The sequence below is a fragment of the Eurypyga helias genome, unplaced genomic scaffold (assembly GCF_000690775.1).
Source record: "Eurypyga helias isolate BGI_N326 unplaced genomic scaffold, ASM69077v1 scaffold10759, whole genome shotgun sequence".
NCBI classification, from domain to species: Eukaryota; Metazoa; Chordata; class Aves; order Eurypygiformes; family Eurypygidae; genus Eurypyga; species Eurypyga helias.
Genome location: NW_010271415.1, coordinates 48,861 through 67,521, shown reverse-complemented (window position 1 = coordinate 67,521; position 18,661 = coordinate 48,861). Strand labels below are relative to the sequence as shown.

Here is an 18,661-nt window from a genome sequence, read left to right as displayed (position 1 = left end):
CTGCTGATGCCAACGTGAAATGTGGATGCATGTACACATCAGTCACATGTGAAATGTGAATGCACCTGATAGGTCAGTCACACTGGGAAGACCACGGTGTGAGCAAAGGAAGGATCTGCATGTAAAGTAGTGTTACTTCACAGATTTTTCAGAGGAAGATAAAGACAGCAGAAAACCACAGAATTTTTGGAACAGGGAAGCCCTGTTGGAGGGAAAGGAAAAGTTTTATTTTCACCAGAAGGTTTAGCACCGACGAGAAAACAGAACATGGGATTCCCTTTAGAGAAGTTGAAGAGAGTGAGAAAGTGGCTTTAATGAAGGGCCTCATACACAAAGGCAGCTTGGTCACCTCCGGCAGCAATTCCTTCAAAACAAAGAGCCACTTCCTCTCCAAAAGGTACCGACGGTTCCTCACACTCTGCCAAGGGACAGGGGAGGTAGGTAGCAGACAGAAATCACTGTGCGGTGCCCTTTGAGAAACTCAGCCACCTCCTAACCTCTGCTGCTGATACACAATTCACTGTTTCTGGGTTTACTAATGAATATGCAGGACCACAGGCTTTCTGCGAACTAACCTGCAACGGCTGTATCTAGTTCATCTTCCTCCACGGACTCCTGAGTGAGAAGGTCTGCCAGAGGAGAGAGCGGGTAACAGCTGTTGAGGTTCAATCCCAGCATGAAGTTGTGCACTTTTCCAGCACGCCCTTCCCTGGTGTTGAAAAGGGCACTATCACCCACCAAAGCCATCAGCATTCGCTGCACCCAGCTTTCTTGGCTGCTGTCCTGATATTCTTGATTTGCCTCAGCATTTTCAGTGCCTGAAGAGGAAAAGTAAAATAGCCAGTGGTGAGACAGTCAACATATGAAGTATAAAACCAAGATTTCTGGACCTACTAAAATACAGGACCTATTAAAATAAAGGGAACTGGGTCATAGCCTTCTTTCAAGGAACTTATGGACTGAATCAAGGAGCTTTGCTCCAAGAATTTCAGAGGAACGAAAAGAAACCATCCTCTTAACTTCACAGCCAGTGAAACTTTTCATTCTCAGTATAGTAGTGTCCATCAGGAAAACAGACTGGGAATGTGTTAGATGATCTGAGAGGAACTTAATTAGTCTGATGGAAAGGGAAATGAAGATATAGCTTTATCTGTGCTAGGACCCAGAATACAAACTCTCCCGGAGTCAGGGGACAGAACTGAGTCACCAAGATCCATAATATATGTAAACCTAAATCGATCTGGATGTGTGTTTACACCCTCCTCCATCCTTTGTTGATTGCTAGAAACCCAGCTTTCTGTAAGAAGGCAAAGTAAATTTGCATAAAAGAGAATGCTACAAATGGGAATTCTAAAATATCTGAAAATATCCTTACCATAAACTGTAGATTATAATCAATATCTGGTTTTAGTTAACTAAAGAGTACAATGAAACATTCAGACTTAGAGGTCTATAGCTAGATGTCACAGTAAAAGTTACTTGGATCGGCATCACCTTGCACTCAAACTGCCAAAGCTTGACTTTTTGGGGCGTTTTGTATATGAAGATAAATCAGGCTCAGGCTTGATACTTTAAATCCCACACTGAAATGTGCCTTGTTAACCCAGGCTTTAAAGGAGCTGATTTTTACATAAGCAGAGAGAAAACAAGCATCAAACACCACAAAGTTTAGAGGTCCAACATCTGCACAATAACTTTCTGCAGAAGTGAGAGGGATTACCAAGTGTTCACAAATCACAGATTTGTAGGTTGTCCGCTATGGCTACAAACCGTGAGAGAAACGTAGTGTTTTGTGCTGGCTGCAGTGCTGAAACAGGAAATCCGCAAATAAGCACAACGTGGTATCACCCTCTCTGTAGTATTTTACACATTAGGGGAACTGAAGAAGTAAACATTTAACTGAGCTAATGACATAATTCACTGTCTCATCCCTTTAGATCCTCTTTTCTTCCTGTAGATCCTAAAATTACAAAGAACTGCATTCCCATCTTCCCTTTAGTTGTTAAAAAGGTAATTATTAGGATGAGACAGAGACCCTGACAAGAATCACAGAAATTCCCAGGTGGTTTAGGAGCCTAAAGATAATTTTCAATAGGATCTTTTCTTCCCAGTGCCCAGTGTTTTCACTATGGTTGTGCCTCTTTTGGGAAACTGGATTTGGGCATTGTTTAAAACACTGTGCCAAGCATTAGGGACGTCCTGTATTGGATGTAACTTGTAAAGGTGCTAGAAGACATCTATGAATGCTGGAAACAAACTAGTATTTGATCAAGGAATCCCTGAAAATAATGGGTAGTGTTAGTTTGCTGGGCTGACAGCAATCCAAACGTGCCTTTGAGCTCAGTAGCTTGCTGGCAACACACTTGTAGAGATCACTGGCTCAGCAAGCCTAATTTCTGGGTGTATGTCAAATGGCAGACGTCTGTGAAGACCTGTTGGACTGATGCCAAGACTGAAGACATGAGAGAGAATCAACTGACCATCAGCTTAAGCAGAAGACATGAAATCAAGCCAACATTTCTCTGTATTGCTAAGCCACTGGCTCCTTTAAGATCCTTGCGCCACGCAATTGTATTTTATCATCGGTATAAATGAGAGCAGAGCTTTCAGTTATAAGTACTACTGGCAAGACTAAGGAAAACTGGCTATGGCTAATTATCAGCATCCACAAACTTGACCATGCTATGCAAAAGCTGATGAAAAAGAAAATTATGAAATAAAATGTGAGGATTTCCTTACCTTTTGGATGCTGTGATTCATCTTCACTGTCTGAACTGTCATTGCTTACAAGGTGCTTTAGCCTAATATTTTCTGTTGAAAGAAATATAGAATTTAAACTGCCAGGGTTTAATTATCAGAACAGCTAACAGTTTCAAAACAATTTGAGTCACAAAACTGTCATAGCCTTCATAATAGAAAACACTGCTGAGGAGATTGAATCTGCTGTGGACACCTCTATGTTCAGACTCTGATCAGAATATAATGCCTTTAGTCTGAAATTTTTGCAAAGCTCCTCTACTAAGATTAGCCAAAGGGCTGAGAAGACAAAATGTAACCCTAAAGCAGTACCTACCACTCACCTCTGTGCCACATATCTCAGACATTTCATTCATTTTGGCTATAATTCAGATGTATAGCTTCTGTCCTCTCAATAACTTCTAGTAAAAAACATTAATTTCTGTTAATTATCTGCCTTCAAAAAAAAAAACTATGATAGTTTTTTTTTTTAAAAAAAAGAAAAAAAAGAGGATGCTTAACCTCATTCATACTTGTATGAATGGGTAACCTTAAAATAATGGGGGAAAAACAAAAGCAAAGATGGTTATGAAACTTCTACTGGAGTACGTGTGAAAACAAAACGGCTGTTATATGGGTAGAAAAGACAATAGTTTTCATCTCACAACACTGAGAGAAATAAATAGAGAAATGAGTGAACTTCTCTGGCAAAAATCTGAATCTTGTTAGGGTTAACAGCTTTGTTACCAAAACAATCACAAAGCCATTGTTAACTGTTCATCAGTATCTCAAGGAATTATTTCACAGGTAAAATGAGTACTGAAAAAGCAACACATTTAACTCCTCGGGTAAAGTTTTTAGAGGAGGTGAAATCATGTGAAAATGGAATATAGGCTAATTATGGAGGGAAGCCATTCTTGAAATACAGTAGATTTGAGATGTTTTATGAGCAGCCTCATCTTGGAAGCTTATATCCTACAGAGACTGGAGGCAAGAGTCCAGTGATGCCACTGTAGCCAAGAGAAGACTTTAGAAAACTGAAAGCCTCTATTCCCTAATATAATGTATGCTAGGAATCACCTGTAATTGAAATTTCAAGCCAGTTAAAATAGAATGAAGGTTGCTTCCTAATGAACTTGAACATATTACCAACAAATTGTTTTTCCCATTAAAAAATGAAGTAAAATAATATCTACTTTTTCTCACAGAAGGGTGATGCAGATGTTTGCCTCTGGTGGCATAACCCTGCTTTGGGCTTTGATTTCCAACAAATGCTGTAATTTCTAACCAAATGCAGTAGCAAAACAACAGCAATTACACTTTGCACTTTATGTTTAAGTCTAAAATTAATTCCTATAAGCACACCTGGCTGAAAGAGGGCTTGCCACCACTGTTGCCTTTTCTCTAGAGAGCATTATGCCCTCCTAGGCTTACATAAAACACTGTAAAAATCCCCATCGAAACAGAAGAGCTTAGTCATCATGTGTTTTTCCTTAAATACTTTTTCTTCTTAATACTCAGTAGGTCCTCAATCACTACTCAAATACCGTCAATGGACAAACATGCACCCAAGACAAACATGTACAAATTCTTGAGTGATGACACAGGAGAAAAGTCAAAATAAAAAATAAGTGATCGAAAAGGAAGCTATTAAAAAAAAAAAAGACAATTTTTGGACATCAAATCATCTCTTTAAAGCTACCTCCATGCAAAATTTATTATTTACTGGTGTGAATTTATTTTTATTTCTATAAATATGTTCATAATTTCTAGGTGTGATTTGCTGTGCGCACACCGGCTCTCCTGCTGTCCACTGGCATGTTGCCGTTCCCTTTGGTGCTGACAAGATCTCAATGAGACACCTACAGCTCTGGTAATAGATTGCCGTTCAAGTCACATTACTATCTTCACATCCAATCCCACTTCAAAGCATACTTTTAAAATTATATGTGAAATCAGCCATGGTTGAGAGATAACATTTTGTCTCTCAACATCTTAAAAAGCAGTAAACACATACTTTTCTACTGTTTATTGACAGAGATGCTTCATTGGTAGGTTATTAACACTCATGAGGTGTATCAGAAATACGAACCTGGAGGCACAGGTCTCATTTTCATCCATAAATAAGTACATGGTCAAACAGAAGAACACTGCCTATTAGGAGACAGAGACAGCTAAGGGCCTTGGGGTTTTTTGTTGGTTTTTGTTTCAGGTTTTTTTTTCCTAAATCAACTCAATCTGTGTTTTTTCTCCATGGTCTTCAGGAGAATCTGGCTGTCTAGTACAATTTATTTATTGCTTATATATTTCCTTGTAATGTTGTCTTCTGAATAGAAAAAAAAAGTGTAAAAATAACTTTCACCATCAACTGCATTCTTGAATAAATGCAATAAAGTCTATCCAAACCAAGCTACTCTTTCTGCATGGGGAATGAAACTGAAATCATTACATAAGTAAGTAAAAGATCAGACAATGACAGGTGAGCTGGGGTCAGAATGGAACAATCTAACAATAAGAGATGTTAAAATTTGGTTTTACTTTACTAACCCCTTGAATACAGTCCAGTACCAAGAAACTACACAAATAACTATCAAGTATTTGTCAGCTTCTAATCTCAAAAAAACTAGCATTAATAACAAAAAAAGGAGTTGGATCCTTTCAACTTGATGAAAATAGCATGTGACTTTCAGTACCTCTGATACTGATCAGAAGCAAAAGTGAAAGGCAAGAAACTGAAAAATTTTTTTCCTGACCTCGTCAACATTTAGCATTGTCAGTAACTAAAGTTACTTGAATTCCACAGAACATGACTACCAGCAGAGTGCCATCCTTCCCCAGAGTGAGAGTGCACTGAATCTTGCTAGTAATTGTTTTGCACAGTAGAAGAATTATTGACTAATATTACCTAATTCTTCTTCCATGGTGGGACCTTTATTTTGAGAATTGGAAACGCCAAGCACTCTGTTAAATAATATAGAAAATGCACTGCCCCAGACACCTGAAAGGGAAAAAGTAAACAATGAATGGAGACTGGTAGAAGTAAAAAAAAAAACCCAAAAAACCACCACACCCCACACATATACTGCACTGCTTAAGCAGTTACTTGCTCTCTGAATACGCCTCTGATTTTGGAATATGCTAAGTCATAAGCAGAGGTGTACATACCAGAAAAACAAAAACAACAACAAAAAAACCCCAAAAAACAGGGAATGCCAATCCATGTCTGAGAAATTTTTCAAATGGACGTCTCCCAACAAAATGAAAACTCTACTTGTTTCACACTTAGTGTGACTGCATTTAAAAACCTTTGTTCATGAACTACTGGTTAGTTTTATTCTAGAATCTCTTTCAGTCACAAACTCACCCATCAAGAAATGCAGGGGATTTTCACTATACTTCTTCACCACTGTCCCCATAAAAAATTTGCTTCCAAACAAATCAGGAGACATAAAAGTGCCATACTTTGCCATACCAATCTCATAGGGACTGAATTCCACCCAGTCTGCAAAAGAAGACACAGAATCATGCTCAGCAATCTCAACCTGAGTAGAAACAGAGGATGAATATAAAAAACAAAGGAAACCTCTGAGCAAAGAAATTTTAGTTAAATGGGAAGCTAAATAACCAACAGAAATCTCTTAGGTTGTGCAGAAGTCAAAAGTTTTTATTTCAAATGTAGGACATACTATAATGTCACAATAGAAAAGAAGGTCTCATTCTCTCTTATCACAGCAAACTTTGGTGAAAAAAATATGAGGTTGTAGAAGTATAAAAGTAGCGATCACAAATGAGAAAAACAAAACAACATCTGTTTTTTATCTCATGCTCCAACATGACTCCCTGTCACATGAAATGCAACGTGGGTCTATGTTCCAAGTTTCTTTTCTTTCACTGTAATCCTACCAAAAATGTGGAGGGCAGTGACGAAGGCAGTAAAAAAATTATTTAATATCACAAAAGTCGTGGAAGATTCTAGGAGAGGAATTCGATTTCCACCAAAACCTAGAGTTTCTAGTGAAATCCAATATGAAAAGGCAAAGCTGAGAGCCAGCTGAGAAACTTATGAACAGCAAACTATGCAAAACATATTTTTAAACGTACATGACACTTTTATTGAGTAAAGAGCTCGATACTGGAATAAGAATTTCAAATGCATTTTCTGTTCTTAGCAGGAAACTCCAAAAGTAATTTACATTCTGATACATGCCTTTTTGGAAGATGGGTCTTAGCTGATTTTGAAATATATTCATTGATTGGAGTTGCTTGTATCAGAGAATCAGTTTCAAAAACGGAGTGATGACAAGCAAAAAATACCCCACATTTTTAGTATTTTACCCATTCATCTATTTTATCTTTCATGTTTTTAGTAGTGGTTAATTGGACTGCTTCTGTAAACAAATTAAATAGAAAAAACAAACGAAACAGCTCTGAAAAATCCCCACAAGTCACAGGATGCAATCCAGTCTTTGAGGCAACGTTTCTGTCGCAACGTTAAGCATAAGGTTAACTACTCACTCTGAAAAGGAAAGATTTAATCATGATTACTGAGTTTCGTTTTGTGGGGCAATGCTTATCTATGCTAAGTCAAATACAACATCCTATTTTCCAAATAAACCACCCACAAATCTTCACATTTATTTGAGCAAAAGGAAATTCCTTTGAAGATTTGATCCAGGAATGTAATGGTATTTCCCTTTAGGTATATAAACAGGAATTGGCAGATATGTATTCAGGACCATGTTGACAGCAAAAATGCATTTAGAATTACAATTAATTTCAACTGTGAACGTCCACGTTAATTTTTGTATTTGCACTGAAGATGATTTCTCAAATCACATATACTGCTTAGGGAAATAATATTTCTGCCTTAAAACTGAAGGGCTTCAAGCATTAGCTTCTGCCACCCCAGAAGCTCCTTGAGACAGTGTCCATTTAAATGAGCAGGACATGAATGTCCCACGAGACAAGAATCCTATATCAGAAATATTTAGTGTTTATATCCCAGTAAACTGGGTAAGTTCCTTGGCTTTGGCTTAATCCAAAATGTACTAAAGACAAAACTCTCAGCTGTGTGCACTGCATTTGGCATGTGGCCCTGAACTAGATCACAACTCCACAGTGGTTCATACCAGCCGAAGACACAACAGATTTTTCCTGTTCTCAGGAGGGAAGACAAAGAGGGAATATTTTGCCAACATTAAGCAATTGGCAGATTCAGGATTGGGTATGTATATGCATGGACAGTACTTACACACTGAGACAGACTCACTTTACGGTCCAGTCCTGCTGCACACAGGCCAATCAAAACCACATACCCAATCCAGTACGTGTGATGAGTGTGGCTAACCAAGCACTGACTGGCACCTGGAGCTTGGGATTAAGATGCTGTGAATCCATGCCTTAAGGCATCCCTGCTTCCCAAATCAACTCCGTAGTGCTTACTGGTTATGGAACAACACACACAGTCACCCTCTCATGACATAAGTTTACTATAATGACTTTCAAGAGCAAACTCCCAAAATCCAGATTTTGAGCGGTCTGGCACTGCAGCAGCAGGAAAGCTGGTGAACGAGGCTCTTAGGGGATGGAAGGTCGCAAAACCAAATGCAAACATTAAATTCCACTCCCCTCTTTAACAGTGGATATCAGTTTGTTCAGGTAACTTCTTATCATTAAAACAAGCTATCTTAAAAAAAAAAAAAAGTTGTCTTTTACTAAATCACTGTAATTATGTTCAGTTAAAATGATTACTGGAGTTTTGGGTATGGCCGGCGCCACCTGGGTCAGAAATGCTATTGATAGGCAAAACATGCAGAGCCCGGGGCATGAAAGCCATTAGCAGATGCATGAAATCTTGCACCATCACTCCCAGAAGGAATGTTATCTGATATAATTAATGCATTTCAACTTGAAACAACATGAATGATCTCACCTACATCTATAATCTAGTAAATAAGAAAGTGTAAGTATTTCTGTTTAAAACTTACTATGTTTCCCATCAAGAACAGCTGTTCAGTTCTAAAAGGAGGAAAAAAAGCTTACAATAGAAATTATCAAGATGTAGCACCCTATATAGTGATATAGATGATAGCCTCAAAAAGCAAACCCAAGATCCATTGGAAGAGGTAATACCTTTTTTAGACCAATGGATTCAGAGCTGCCCTGAGGAGAAGGACTTGGGGTACTGGTGGATGAAAAGCTGGACATGAGCCGGCCGTGTGCGCTGGCAGCCCAGAAAGCCAACCGTATCCTGGGCTGTATCCAGAGCAGCGTGGCCAGCAGGGCGAGGGAGGGGATTCTGCCCCTGTACTCTGCTCTGGTGAGACCCCACCTGGAGTGCTGCGTCCAGCTCTGGGCCCCCAACATCAGAAGGATATTGACCAGTTGGAGCGAGTCCAGAGGAGGCCACAGAGATGCTCCAAGGGCTGGAGCCCCTCTGCTATGGGGACAGGCTGAGAGAGTGGGGCTTGTTCAGCCTGGAGAAGAGAAGGCTCCGGGGAGACCTTATAGCACCTTCCAGTACCTGAAGGGGCTACAAGGAAGCTGGAGGGGACTTTTTACAAGGGCCTGAAGTGACAGGACAAGGGGTAACGGGTTTAAATTGAAAGTGGGGAGGTTTAGATTAGATATCAGGAAGAAGTTCTTCCCGGAGAGGGTGGTGAGGCACTGGGACAGGTTGCCCAGAGAAGCTGTGGATGCCCCATCCCTGGAAGTGTTCAAGGTCAGGCTGGAGGAGGCTTGGAGCAACCTGGTCTAGTGGAAGGTGTCCCTGCCCATGGCAGGGGGGTTGGAACTGGATGACCTTTAAGGTCCCTTCCAACCCAAACCATTCTGTGATTCTATGATTCAATTGGTAAGGCTAGAGAAATTACACCAGCCTTCAGATGCTTCTGGTCTTGCTTAGAGAAAGCCATTATTAATAAAAGTTAAATTTTTTTTTAGAACAGTAAACAAGTAACCCAAATAAAATTTCTCAGAAAACAGGAGTTCATTAAACCCTCCCCCCCCACACCCCCAAAAAAAAAAAAAACCATCACACCACACCCAAACACAAAACAGTTCAGGATAAAGGTTTCAGTTTCTTAAGGAGGAAAGGGGACATTCTCCCATGAAAATTTTAACCTCATTTACAACCTCATTTTCCACTCCATTATGTTTTGACAGCAACTTTTCCAAATAATCTTTTTAGGAAGTATGAATACAATGTCTGACTTATAGCCCTTGGGCAAGCCACTTGGTGTTTCCCTTCTCAGACTTACGTATAACTATATAGATATATATATCCTTTTCTTTGTACAGCATCTAGCACAATTGGACCCACTCTCAATGGGGCTACTGGATGAGATTAAACTCTATGAAATAAATAAAAGCAAAAGCCCCTTTTGTGTTACCGACAGTACTTCACACTGTGCAAGAAGTAAAAATGAGGGAGTATATCTAATTTGTCTGTTCAATTCTGATTTCACTCTTCTTAGAAAGAGGAATAATCCTGTATGACTGAAGACATTTCCCTTAAGCTGTTTGATATACCGATGTTAAGCAGGTTTCTGCTCTTGGAGAAACACCAGCTTTCTTTTTGTCTTGACTCCTGCAATGTATTTAGCTGCTTCACAAATAAGCAATATTCTTTTCAATTGGTAGGAAATAATTTTTTTGTAACATATAGAGAAGAAAACTTGGCCACCACTTAACATTTTCACAGAAGCCTAAAGAGGCTCTTACCATGTTAGACTTCTTTTCAGGAAAAAAACCTCAAACCCACAGTTACAAAATGGCCTAAGAATAAGCCTCCAAACCCAAGAATGACAGAGAAATAAATGGCTGTTGACTTAAAAACACAGCCTGTTTGTCTTTCCATGGACATGAAACCAAGAAAAGGCTCAGTTCCATGGTATGCCATGAGTATGTCCATTTGATACGTGTTTTCCACCACCTGTAACCTTGGTGCATCTACTGCACCAGGTAAGTACCCACCTACCTAAGTATGTGAACACTAATTCCTAAGTACCTTCTTGTTATCAGACCCTACTGTCAAGATTCCCAGAAGCCACTGAATACAAATGTGTCCATTTCCCCATCACCTTTTAAAACCCATTAGATATGTCCTTACAATGTGCCTGTTTGGTATATCCTTCAACATCACAACTTCCTACTCTTTCTATAAATTAAAATCTCCCCGTACTCTGTTCATAACAAGGCAAATTTTGTTATGTCCCAAAGAATGCTTCATTTGCCATAGCAAATTCCCTCCTAATCCTTGCCATAAGACTAATAATTTCAAAGTGTAGCAAGTTGCAGGATACAATTACTCTCAGAAGTATTAAAAAAATAGGCTTTTCTCAGCCATGCACTTCTCTCCTTTTCATAAAGACTGAATACACAGATTGAAAACATACCTGCAAACATAAGCTCTGAGACATCTGGTTTGACATGGAGACACGTAAAGAGTGGGAGAGCACACTGTGCATTATTGATTTTCTCTTTCATGTTGCTCAAAGTGGTGTCCATTCTCTGCGTGAAAAGAAAGACATTATATCCAAACAGATCCTATAAAGACCTGCTGATATTTGGGAGACTACTCATTTCTCTGAAATCCTCAAAGACAGGGCAAGTGGACAAACACAGTTACTTCCAAAAAAAAAAAAAAAAAACCCAGAACAGAAGCATTTGTAAAAGGAAGTAATTTGCTTAATTGTCTTTTAACTGCACAATTCAGGAAGGAAGGAGTGGGAGAAGACATAATAGGAAGATCAAATAAGCATGTGTTATGGAATCCAAAATAACATGGCTAAAAAGAAAACAGTTTCGCTGGACAAAGCAAGTTCTTTCCCTCTGCTACAATAACAGATGAAACCAAGGAAAAACCTCTTAGGCAGAACTGCCATCAAAGATTATGTAATGTTTTCCAATCTGTGCTGTTTCTGAAAAGTCAGCAAAGACAAGTAAGAAAAGCGAATGCACTATTCAGAGGCTTCTGTTTGCTAACCAAGGATCTGCATCTCCTCCAGAAAATATTCTGGAGTTTGCAGTCAAGGAAGACTGAAAGCCATTATAACATAACAGTACTAAGATGTGTTATCTGTGAATAACCAAGAGCCTTATTTCCATTTTTCACCAATTATATCAGGTTCAGATTGAAGCTGAACATCTGTACGTTTGTTTAACTTCTTAGTAAACAGACACTTCGAACCAACCTCACACGATCAGTAACATCCCTTCATTGTCAGAAATGCATGCTATATATCACAGTTACTAAAAGCTGTATTGCTTCTTTTTCAGTATTTTGGAGTGTTTAAAACCTAACAGCAATGCATACTCATGGAATATACAAGTGTATAAAACATCTGTGAATCTATTAACACATTTCAATCTTATGATAAGATCAAAACCAAATTCTGCTCACCTGACTCATTTGAACTTGAAGTCTGCGTGCCTGATTCAATTAGGATTTGTCAATAATAAAATACAACAGTATGAAGCCGTCCTATTGTACCATTTCTCAGATAAACAAGTAATAATAAATATAGATATGGATCTTTCACCATGATATTAGTATTTTGTTAAGCAAATGCTACTTTTCCTGCAGCAAAATGTGCATAAAGAGATTATATCATTTTGTAATTTTTTTTTTTTTTAAATTGCTGGAGTAGTAATTTTAATGGATGATACATAATGCTAAGGGCTTGCTGCAAGTACCCGGTGCTTGAGTTCATTTCTGTTGCCCATGAATGCATGATGTTTTCCTGGCTCTTAAAGAAATGAGTACCGTTCAGAAACATGTCCCAGAGCAAGGAAAGCATTTTATAACTTTCTTATCCAGTACATGCAGAGCTATAACTTTAAATATTCCTATTGCTAAACATGCTTTGTGATGTTACCAAAGTAATTTCAAAAAATAACAGCAGTTGTTATGCAATAGTGTCACAACTCTAATAATCATTAAAAAGAATTAACTCACATTATGGATAAGTGTTTCACCTATTAGCATTCCAAAGATATCTGTGAAGGTGACAGGCTGCCCTGAGCTTTTCTTATTCCACAGTGCTTCAATGTAGCGTTTGACTTTCTGAGGAGTGAGCAGCAGAAGTGGGTTGTGACTCACAGAGTTCATCAATTCTTGATTAATCTCCTTTGGTCCTTTTCCTGGAAAATCCGGGTGTGAATATAAAGTTGACATGTACCTGCAATGGAAAATAGGCTTTGTAAGTATCAGAGCCTGGTTCAATGTCAGCTGCCTGAAATGTACAATAAACCCATAAATAATGTGATACAATTACTGATTCAATCAGATTAATTTACTCACCATTTATAAAGCAAATTGTCATTTCTTTTTTCTCAAGGCATAGAAAGCTAAACAATTTGTTCTTAATGTAAGCCTACAATCAAACACTCAACATAATTTCCATAATGTGCACGACATAAAAGATTAAAGTGTTCCTCATTTACCTTTTTAAGAGATAATGGATAGAATCATCATAAGCTGAAAAAAACAGCCTCTCAAGCTGTCGTAGTGTACCTAAATTGGGCAGACTGCAGGTTCTGTAAGTATACACATGCAGTTCTTTCATTCTAAGATGTACTTCTCTTTGTCACTCTCCAGTTCATTATCACTACTCAAAAGTCCTAAAATATATTAGCATATGGCACGCTTTCCAGGATCTAGATGTTTTCATAATAAGACGAAGCACAATAACTACAACCTGCGCAGAGATTTAATAGACTCTGAGGGTTTAGAAGAAGCCTATAAGGCAAATCTTCATTTTGACACTGAGTAACTCTAGAAACTGAAGTTTTATTTACTCAAAACATAGTTTGGACACACATACAATTAACTGTGGCTTGCACTTAGTTGGCTTAAGTAACTCTATAGGTGAAGACACAAGACTGGCCATCCTAATCTACTAGATGCTCATTTCACTATTACTTACTGAATTAGCTGTCTCGGGTGTACATACCATACTTGCAGGTATAACTGCACAGCACTGAGATACACTGTGTAAGCTTGGCCCTGAGATCACTGCCCAGCAATTTACTTGGCAGCACAATGAACCCTGTCACACACATGATGTAAGAACTTGAGTCATTAGCCTTTGCGCACTCTCTAAGGCTTAGCATGCATGTCAGCTCGTGGGTGGAACAAACACAGCAGCAAGCTTCCATGTGAGCAGAGAAAGGAAAATGCAGGACGAAGAATTCAGTGCAAGGTTGAAGCAAGATGACAGAAACAATCAGGGAGGTAAATGCATTGCTCCAAGGTTAGGCATGCATCTGAGTGAACAAGTGAAAACCTGCCTCTCCCTCCAGGAAAGGAATTCTCCACCCTTCAGAAGAAGAAAAAGAAAAGAGCATTATTCCCAAGTAACAGAATGCACGAAGAAAAAGAAAAGAAAGGGAGTGACAAAGTGTCAATTTATTTATTTATTGAGCAAGAAAAAGTCTGAATAGGTGACATCACCAAGACAGCAAAAGCAAATTTGTTTAAATACAACTGTTTCCATCATATGTTTCTGACTGAATCAGTTCAGATAATCTTGCTATTTTAATACAGATTTGATAGGTTTACATTAGATCAGCTACGTATTCACACCTGGGTTTTCCCAAAAAAGGATATCATGGCCAGCCGACTGACGTCTTTTCAGAACACGAACTACATACCATTCCCTAGAAACACAGTGAAAATTTTTCACACTACGTTACACTATGCAATTTCTCTTCATCCAGCCAAAGATGGATGAAGATAGATGGATATTCTACTTTTTGCAACTGTGACAAAAGTACATTCAGGTCTCTCAACAGACAGTGACAAATCTGCCTTCCCAGCCACCAGTGGTAGAAACCCCAGCTTCCAGGGATGCCAACCTTCTGTAGTTCAATCTGAAAAAGAGACTTACTCTAGTTCATAGACACTTCAAGCATTTCAAAACCTTGTGGCATTCTCCAAGCTTTCTATCTAGTCTGGGAGGAGGGAAGAAAGCTTCACACAAATGAAAAATAACTCAGGGGGAAAAAAAAAAAACTCACCCACACAAGGAATAGAACAGATCATTATTTCAAAAGAGTTAACAACTCTGGGGTTAGAGAATTTCCTTAGAATGTACGAAACCAAAATTCATGTGTTTCCTTAGAGTTAAACTGGGGGATAAAACATCTCAGGCAGATTGCTTGTTCATTTATATTTAGCTATTACAACAAAAGTTTTTTTCCTTTACTCTCAAAGAAATGAGGCATTGATATAATCTTGTATTTTAGACTGGAAAGAACCTCAAGGTCTCTATTCCCACCTCCTGCTCAATGCAGAGCCAACATAAAAGTCAGATGAGGTTGCTCAGGTCTTGTCCAGTCAAGTTCTACTTCCACATGAAGCATTCACTGAGTCAGATAGAGGGAAGCTGACACCTAACCCAGCCCAGTCAATAAGGATGGGGCAATACATTCCAGCACTTGACCACTCTCACTGCAAAATAATTTTCCTAATAGCTAACCAAATTCCTCTTGCTGTAATTTATGGCCATTACCCCCTGTCCTTTCTCTGTGTGTCTCCAGAAAGAGTCTCTTTTCTTCACAGCTACCCACTAGGTAGCTGAAGTACGATCTGCCCCCACCACTACCTTTGCCTACTCCTCAAGTCTAACAAATACAGCTGTCTTGATTTCTCATGTGCTCCAGTCCCCTAACTGGCTAGACGGATGGAATTAATCTGGTTTGTCAACACCTTTCTTGTACTAGGTGGCGCTAAACTGGTTTCAGATGTACCTCCAGTATTCAAACTGGCACATAAAAAAAAAAAAAAGGTTATGATAAGATCATATTTTGTGACACTCCCTTGGAAAGTTCAAAATTTTCTTAAGATGTAAACAACCTCTACTGCAACCTGATCCATTGACATTAAAACCAAGTTTTAAAGTTAGAAAAAAAAAAAAATAAAAGGTCTCCATTTTTTCGTTTAATGAAAAGAATGTAGAGTTAAGGATTCCAAACAGTTAAGAAATTTAGATTGAAATTGTCAGATGTCTTTGGCTGATGAAAATTCCACAGCTTTTAAATAGGTTACATCATTTCATTTAAGAAACATCAAAAAATAGTTTCAACATTTGTAATAAGTGTATTTTGGAACAATTTTTAGAAAAGTCAAGAAGACAAAAGGCTGCACATTCATAGCACTGGGCAGGGAAGAGAAACCCTCTCATTCAGAAGAGTGGTGGAGGCAGACATAATACTGGAGTTCAAAGCATTCTGCTGCTACAAAGCCCTGAGCTCCTAAGGCCCAGAGAGTGCCTTTCAGACAGTGACGTCACTCTGATTTTCTCCTGTTGATGCTGTACCTGTTAATGGGCTGAAGTATTCATTAAGTCAGACAGAAGAACATCATAACTACCTGATTAAGGCATTCTAATTGAGATATGCTTGAAGATCTTTTCTCCCATCTGAATAACAAACTATTTTAAAAGCAATATAGTTGCTAAATTAAACAGTGACAATAGAATTGATACAAGGCAATCCACAGCAGGATATCCTGCAGCACGGCAGGCAGATGGTATTCCTTCCTACAGGCTGAAATACATCTGCTCTAATCTCCTTAGGCTAAGAAAGAATCAGTGAACAGGTCCTAGATATCCCCAGTAAATCCATTAAGAAGGTGACTACTGAGTCTAAAATGGAGCAAAAGATTTTTCCTTGGTTTTGAGAATCTCTGAAAAGTGTCACAGAAGTATACAATCCATTTTGGTTTGAATGAGTCATCACCTTCAAATTGCAAGGAACTTTTTTCCATTTCATCAGAAAAAAAAAAAACAACAAAAAATATTTTGGATTTGTATCAATGGCTTGAATTCTTAATCTTTTCATTATCAAAATGAAGGAATCAGTCACACTGTCCTAATACACACAGTACTGGCTGCTGATACAGGAACTTGGATGCATACATGTAGCACCTTTTTTCAACCCTTTCTGCTATCAAAGCTCCTAGGAAGATCACCTGGAGACTGTGCTGTCCTCACCCTTCGAGGCATGGTGAAACTCCTCCACCAGCAGACTTGCTCTGCTGCAAGACAGCTGTCTCCTTATGTCTTTTCCATACTGATAGCGTATGCTTAAAATTTGCTGCAATTTATAACCTTAGAAATAAGTCAACTCTCATGAAAATTCATTCTTCAAATTCCTGAAGAAAAACTGAAGAAGAAACAAAAGAAAAAAACCTTACCACGTGGATCCTGAGAGACCAGCAATGTAAGTCGCACAGTCTAAAATTCCTGATTCATAAAGTGCTTTCATGACTCCAGCAAACCCTACCATGGCACGAAATCCACCTCCTGAACCCAGTATCGCTATCACTGGTACCTGCATAGATGAGAAGAACAGCATTTCACCACGTCAGCTCTGAAGAAGACTTAAAAGTAGTAAATACACTTTATTCATCAATCACTGGCCAAACTTGCCAGTCTCGTGCAATTAACAGGTCACCATCCAGAGATCCTCACAGGAGGGAAGAAACCCGTGCTTTTCCAAACCTGTGCACAAAAGTTCTAACAAGACAAAAAGAAGGTATGCTGCATTCAGTGGTACATGTCTAAGAGTACAGCAAAAAGACTTTAATAAAGTCTGACATATGACTTTTAAACACCGTACGTAGAATGGGAAGTCTCCCCTTCCACCTGCAGCTCTTATCCTCGGTTCAGAGCCCTGGTGACAGAGATGGAACAAATGATGTCAGGGAGGATTTTGGACCAGACATCACAGGTTACTGGATAAGAAACAGTGCCACAAAGTGTCAAGCAACAGTAGCTGATGACTCCCCCTTCTATGGGACACAGGCCAACCTGCCAGAGAGATTGCTTAAGGAGGCTTGCTGCCCAGACTCCAGATCCATGATGGAGAGAAGGCTGAGTCTCACCTGGCCTTCCAGCTGCCACCCCACACTGCTCATCCATGTGGGCAACAGTGATGCAGACAGGGGGGCAGATGAGCAGGTGCTCTGTCCCCTTAGGGAGCAAGAATGAGGAGCACAGGTGCCTCAAGCTGTGGCCTATGGACTTCATCTTTCCAGCCTGGAAGAGTCCAAACAGATGCTATCAGACTCAAGTGGTGTCACCAGTGAGACTCCTGGCTTCTTGACCATGAAACCTTGCTTGCTGATGAAGATGCTCCATGGGAAAAGAAAGAATCCACCTGACCAACAGCATGAGGAACACCTTCAAAAAAGACTTTACACTAACTTCAGTGTCGGGGATGTAAGCAAGCAAAGGGTGCAAATCATAGAATCACAGAATGGGTTGGGTTGGAAGGGACCTTAAAGATCATCTAGTTCCAACCCCCCTGCCATGGGCAGGGACACCTTCCACTAGACCAGGTTGCTCCAAGCCTCATCCAGCCTGGCCTTGAACACTTCCAGGGATGGGGCATCCACAGCTTCTCTGGGCAACCTGTGCCAGTGCCTCCCCACCCTCTCTGGGAAGAATTTCTTCCTGATATCTAATCTAAACCTCCCTGTTTTCAGATTGTACCCATTACCCCTTGTCCTATCACTACAGGCCCTTGTAAAAAGTCCTCTCCCAGCACCCTTGTAGGCCCCCTTCAGATACTGGTGCAAATGCAGGAGGAACACGTGGGAGAAAGCTAGTAGTGAGACTTGCATATGCCTGCCCAGAAGGAAGAGTGTTCAGAGGCTTACCTCAAATGTCTCTGAACTAATACACAGAGACTGGACGCCAAACAAGAAAAAAATCAGAAGTTCAAGTGCAGTCACAGGTCTATGACACAATCAGAATGCCACAGCCTTGGTGGGACAGCACACATACCTGGCACGCTGCCCTGGATGGGTGGTGGCTCAGAAGATAGGTGCGGAAAAAGGGTGCGGCGGAGCTGGGCTCTACAAGAAAGCACCTCCCTGATTGCACAGAACATCAGAAACACATCTTTTGGAAGTTCC

The 18,661-nt window shown here is 39.5% G+C and overlaps 1 protein-coding gene across 1 annotated transcript in view; it reads right to left on the bottom strand.

Annotated features, from left to right (window-relative positions):
- Window positions 1-18,661, bottom strand: part of PLA2G4A (phospholipase A2, group IVA (cytosolic, calcium-dependent)) — a 65,195-nt gene that overhangs the window by 8,839 nt on the left and 37,695 nt on the right. The window contains exons 8-14 of the mRNA XM_010158809.1: window positions 16,937-17,073; window positions 12,695-12,917; window positions 11,133-11,247; window positions 6,101-6,238; window positions 5,642-5,734; window positions 2,740-2,811; window positions 576-818 (exon numbers count right to left, since the gene is read on the bottom strand). Of these exons, the coding sequence (XP_010157111.1) occupies window positions 576-818; window positions 2,740-2,811; window positions 5,642-5,734; window positions 6,101-6,238; window positions 11,133-11,247; window positions 12,695-12,917; window positions 16,937-17,073 (1,021 nt within the window). The remainder of the gene's footprint in view (window positions 1-575; window positions 819-2,739; window positions 2,812-5,641; window positions 5,735-6,100; window positions 6,239-11,132; window positions 11,248-12,694; window positions 12,918-16,936; window positions 17,074-18,661) is intronic.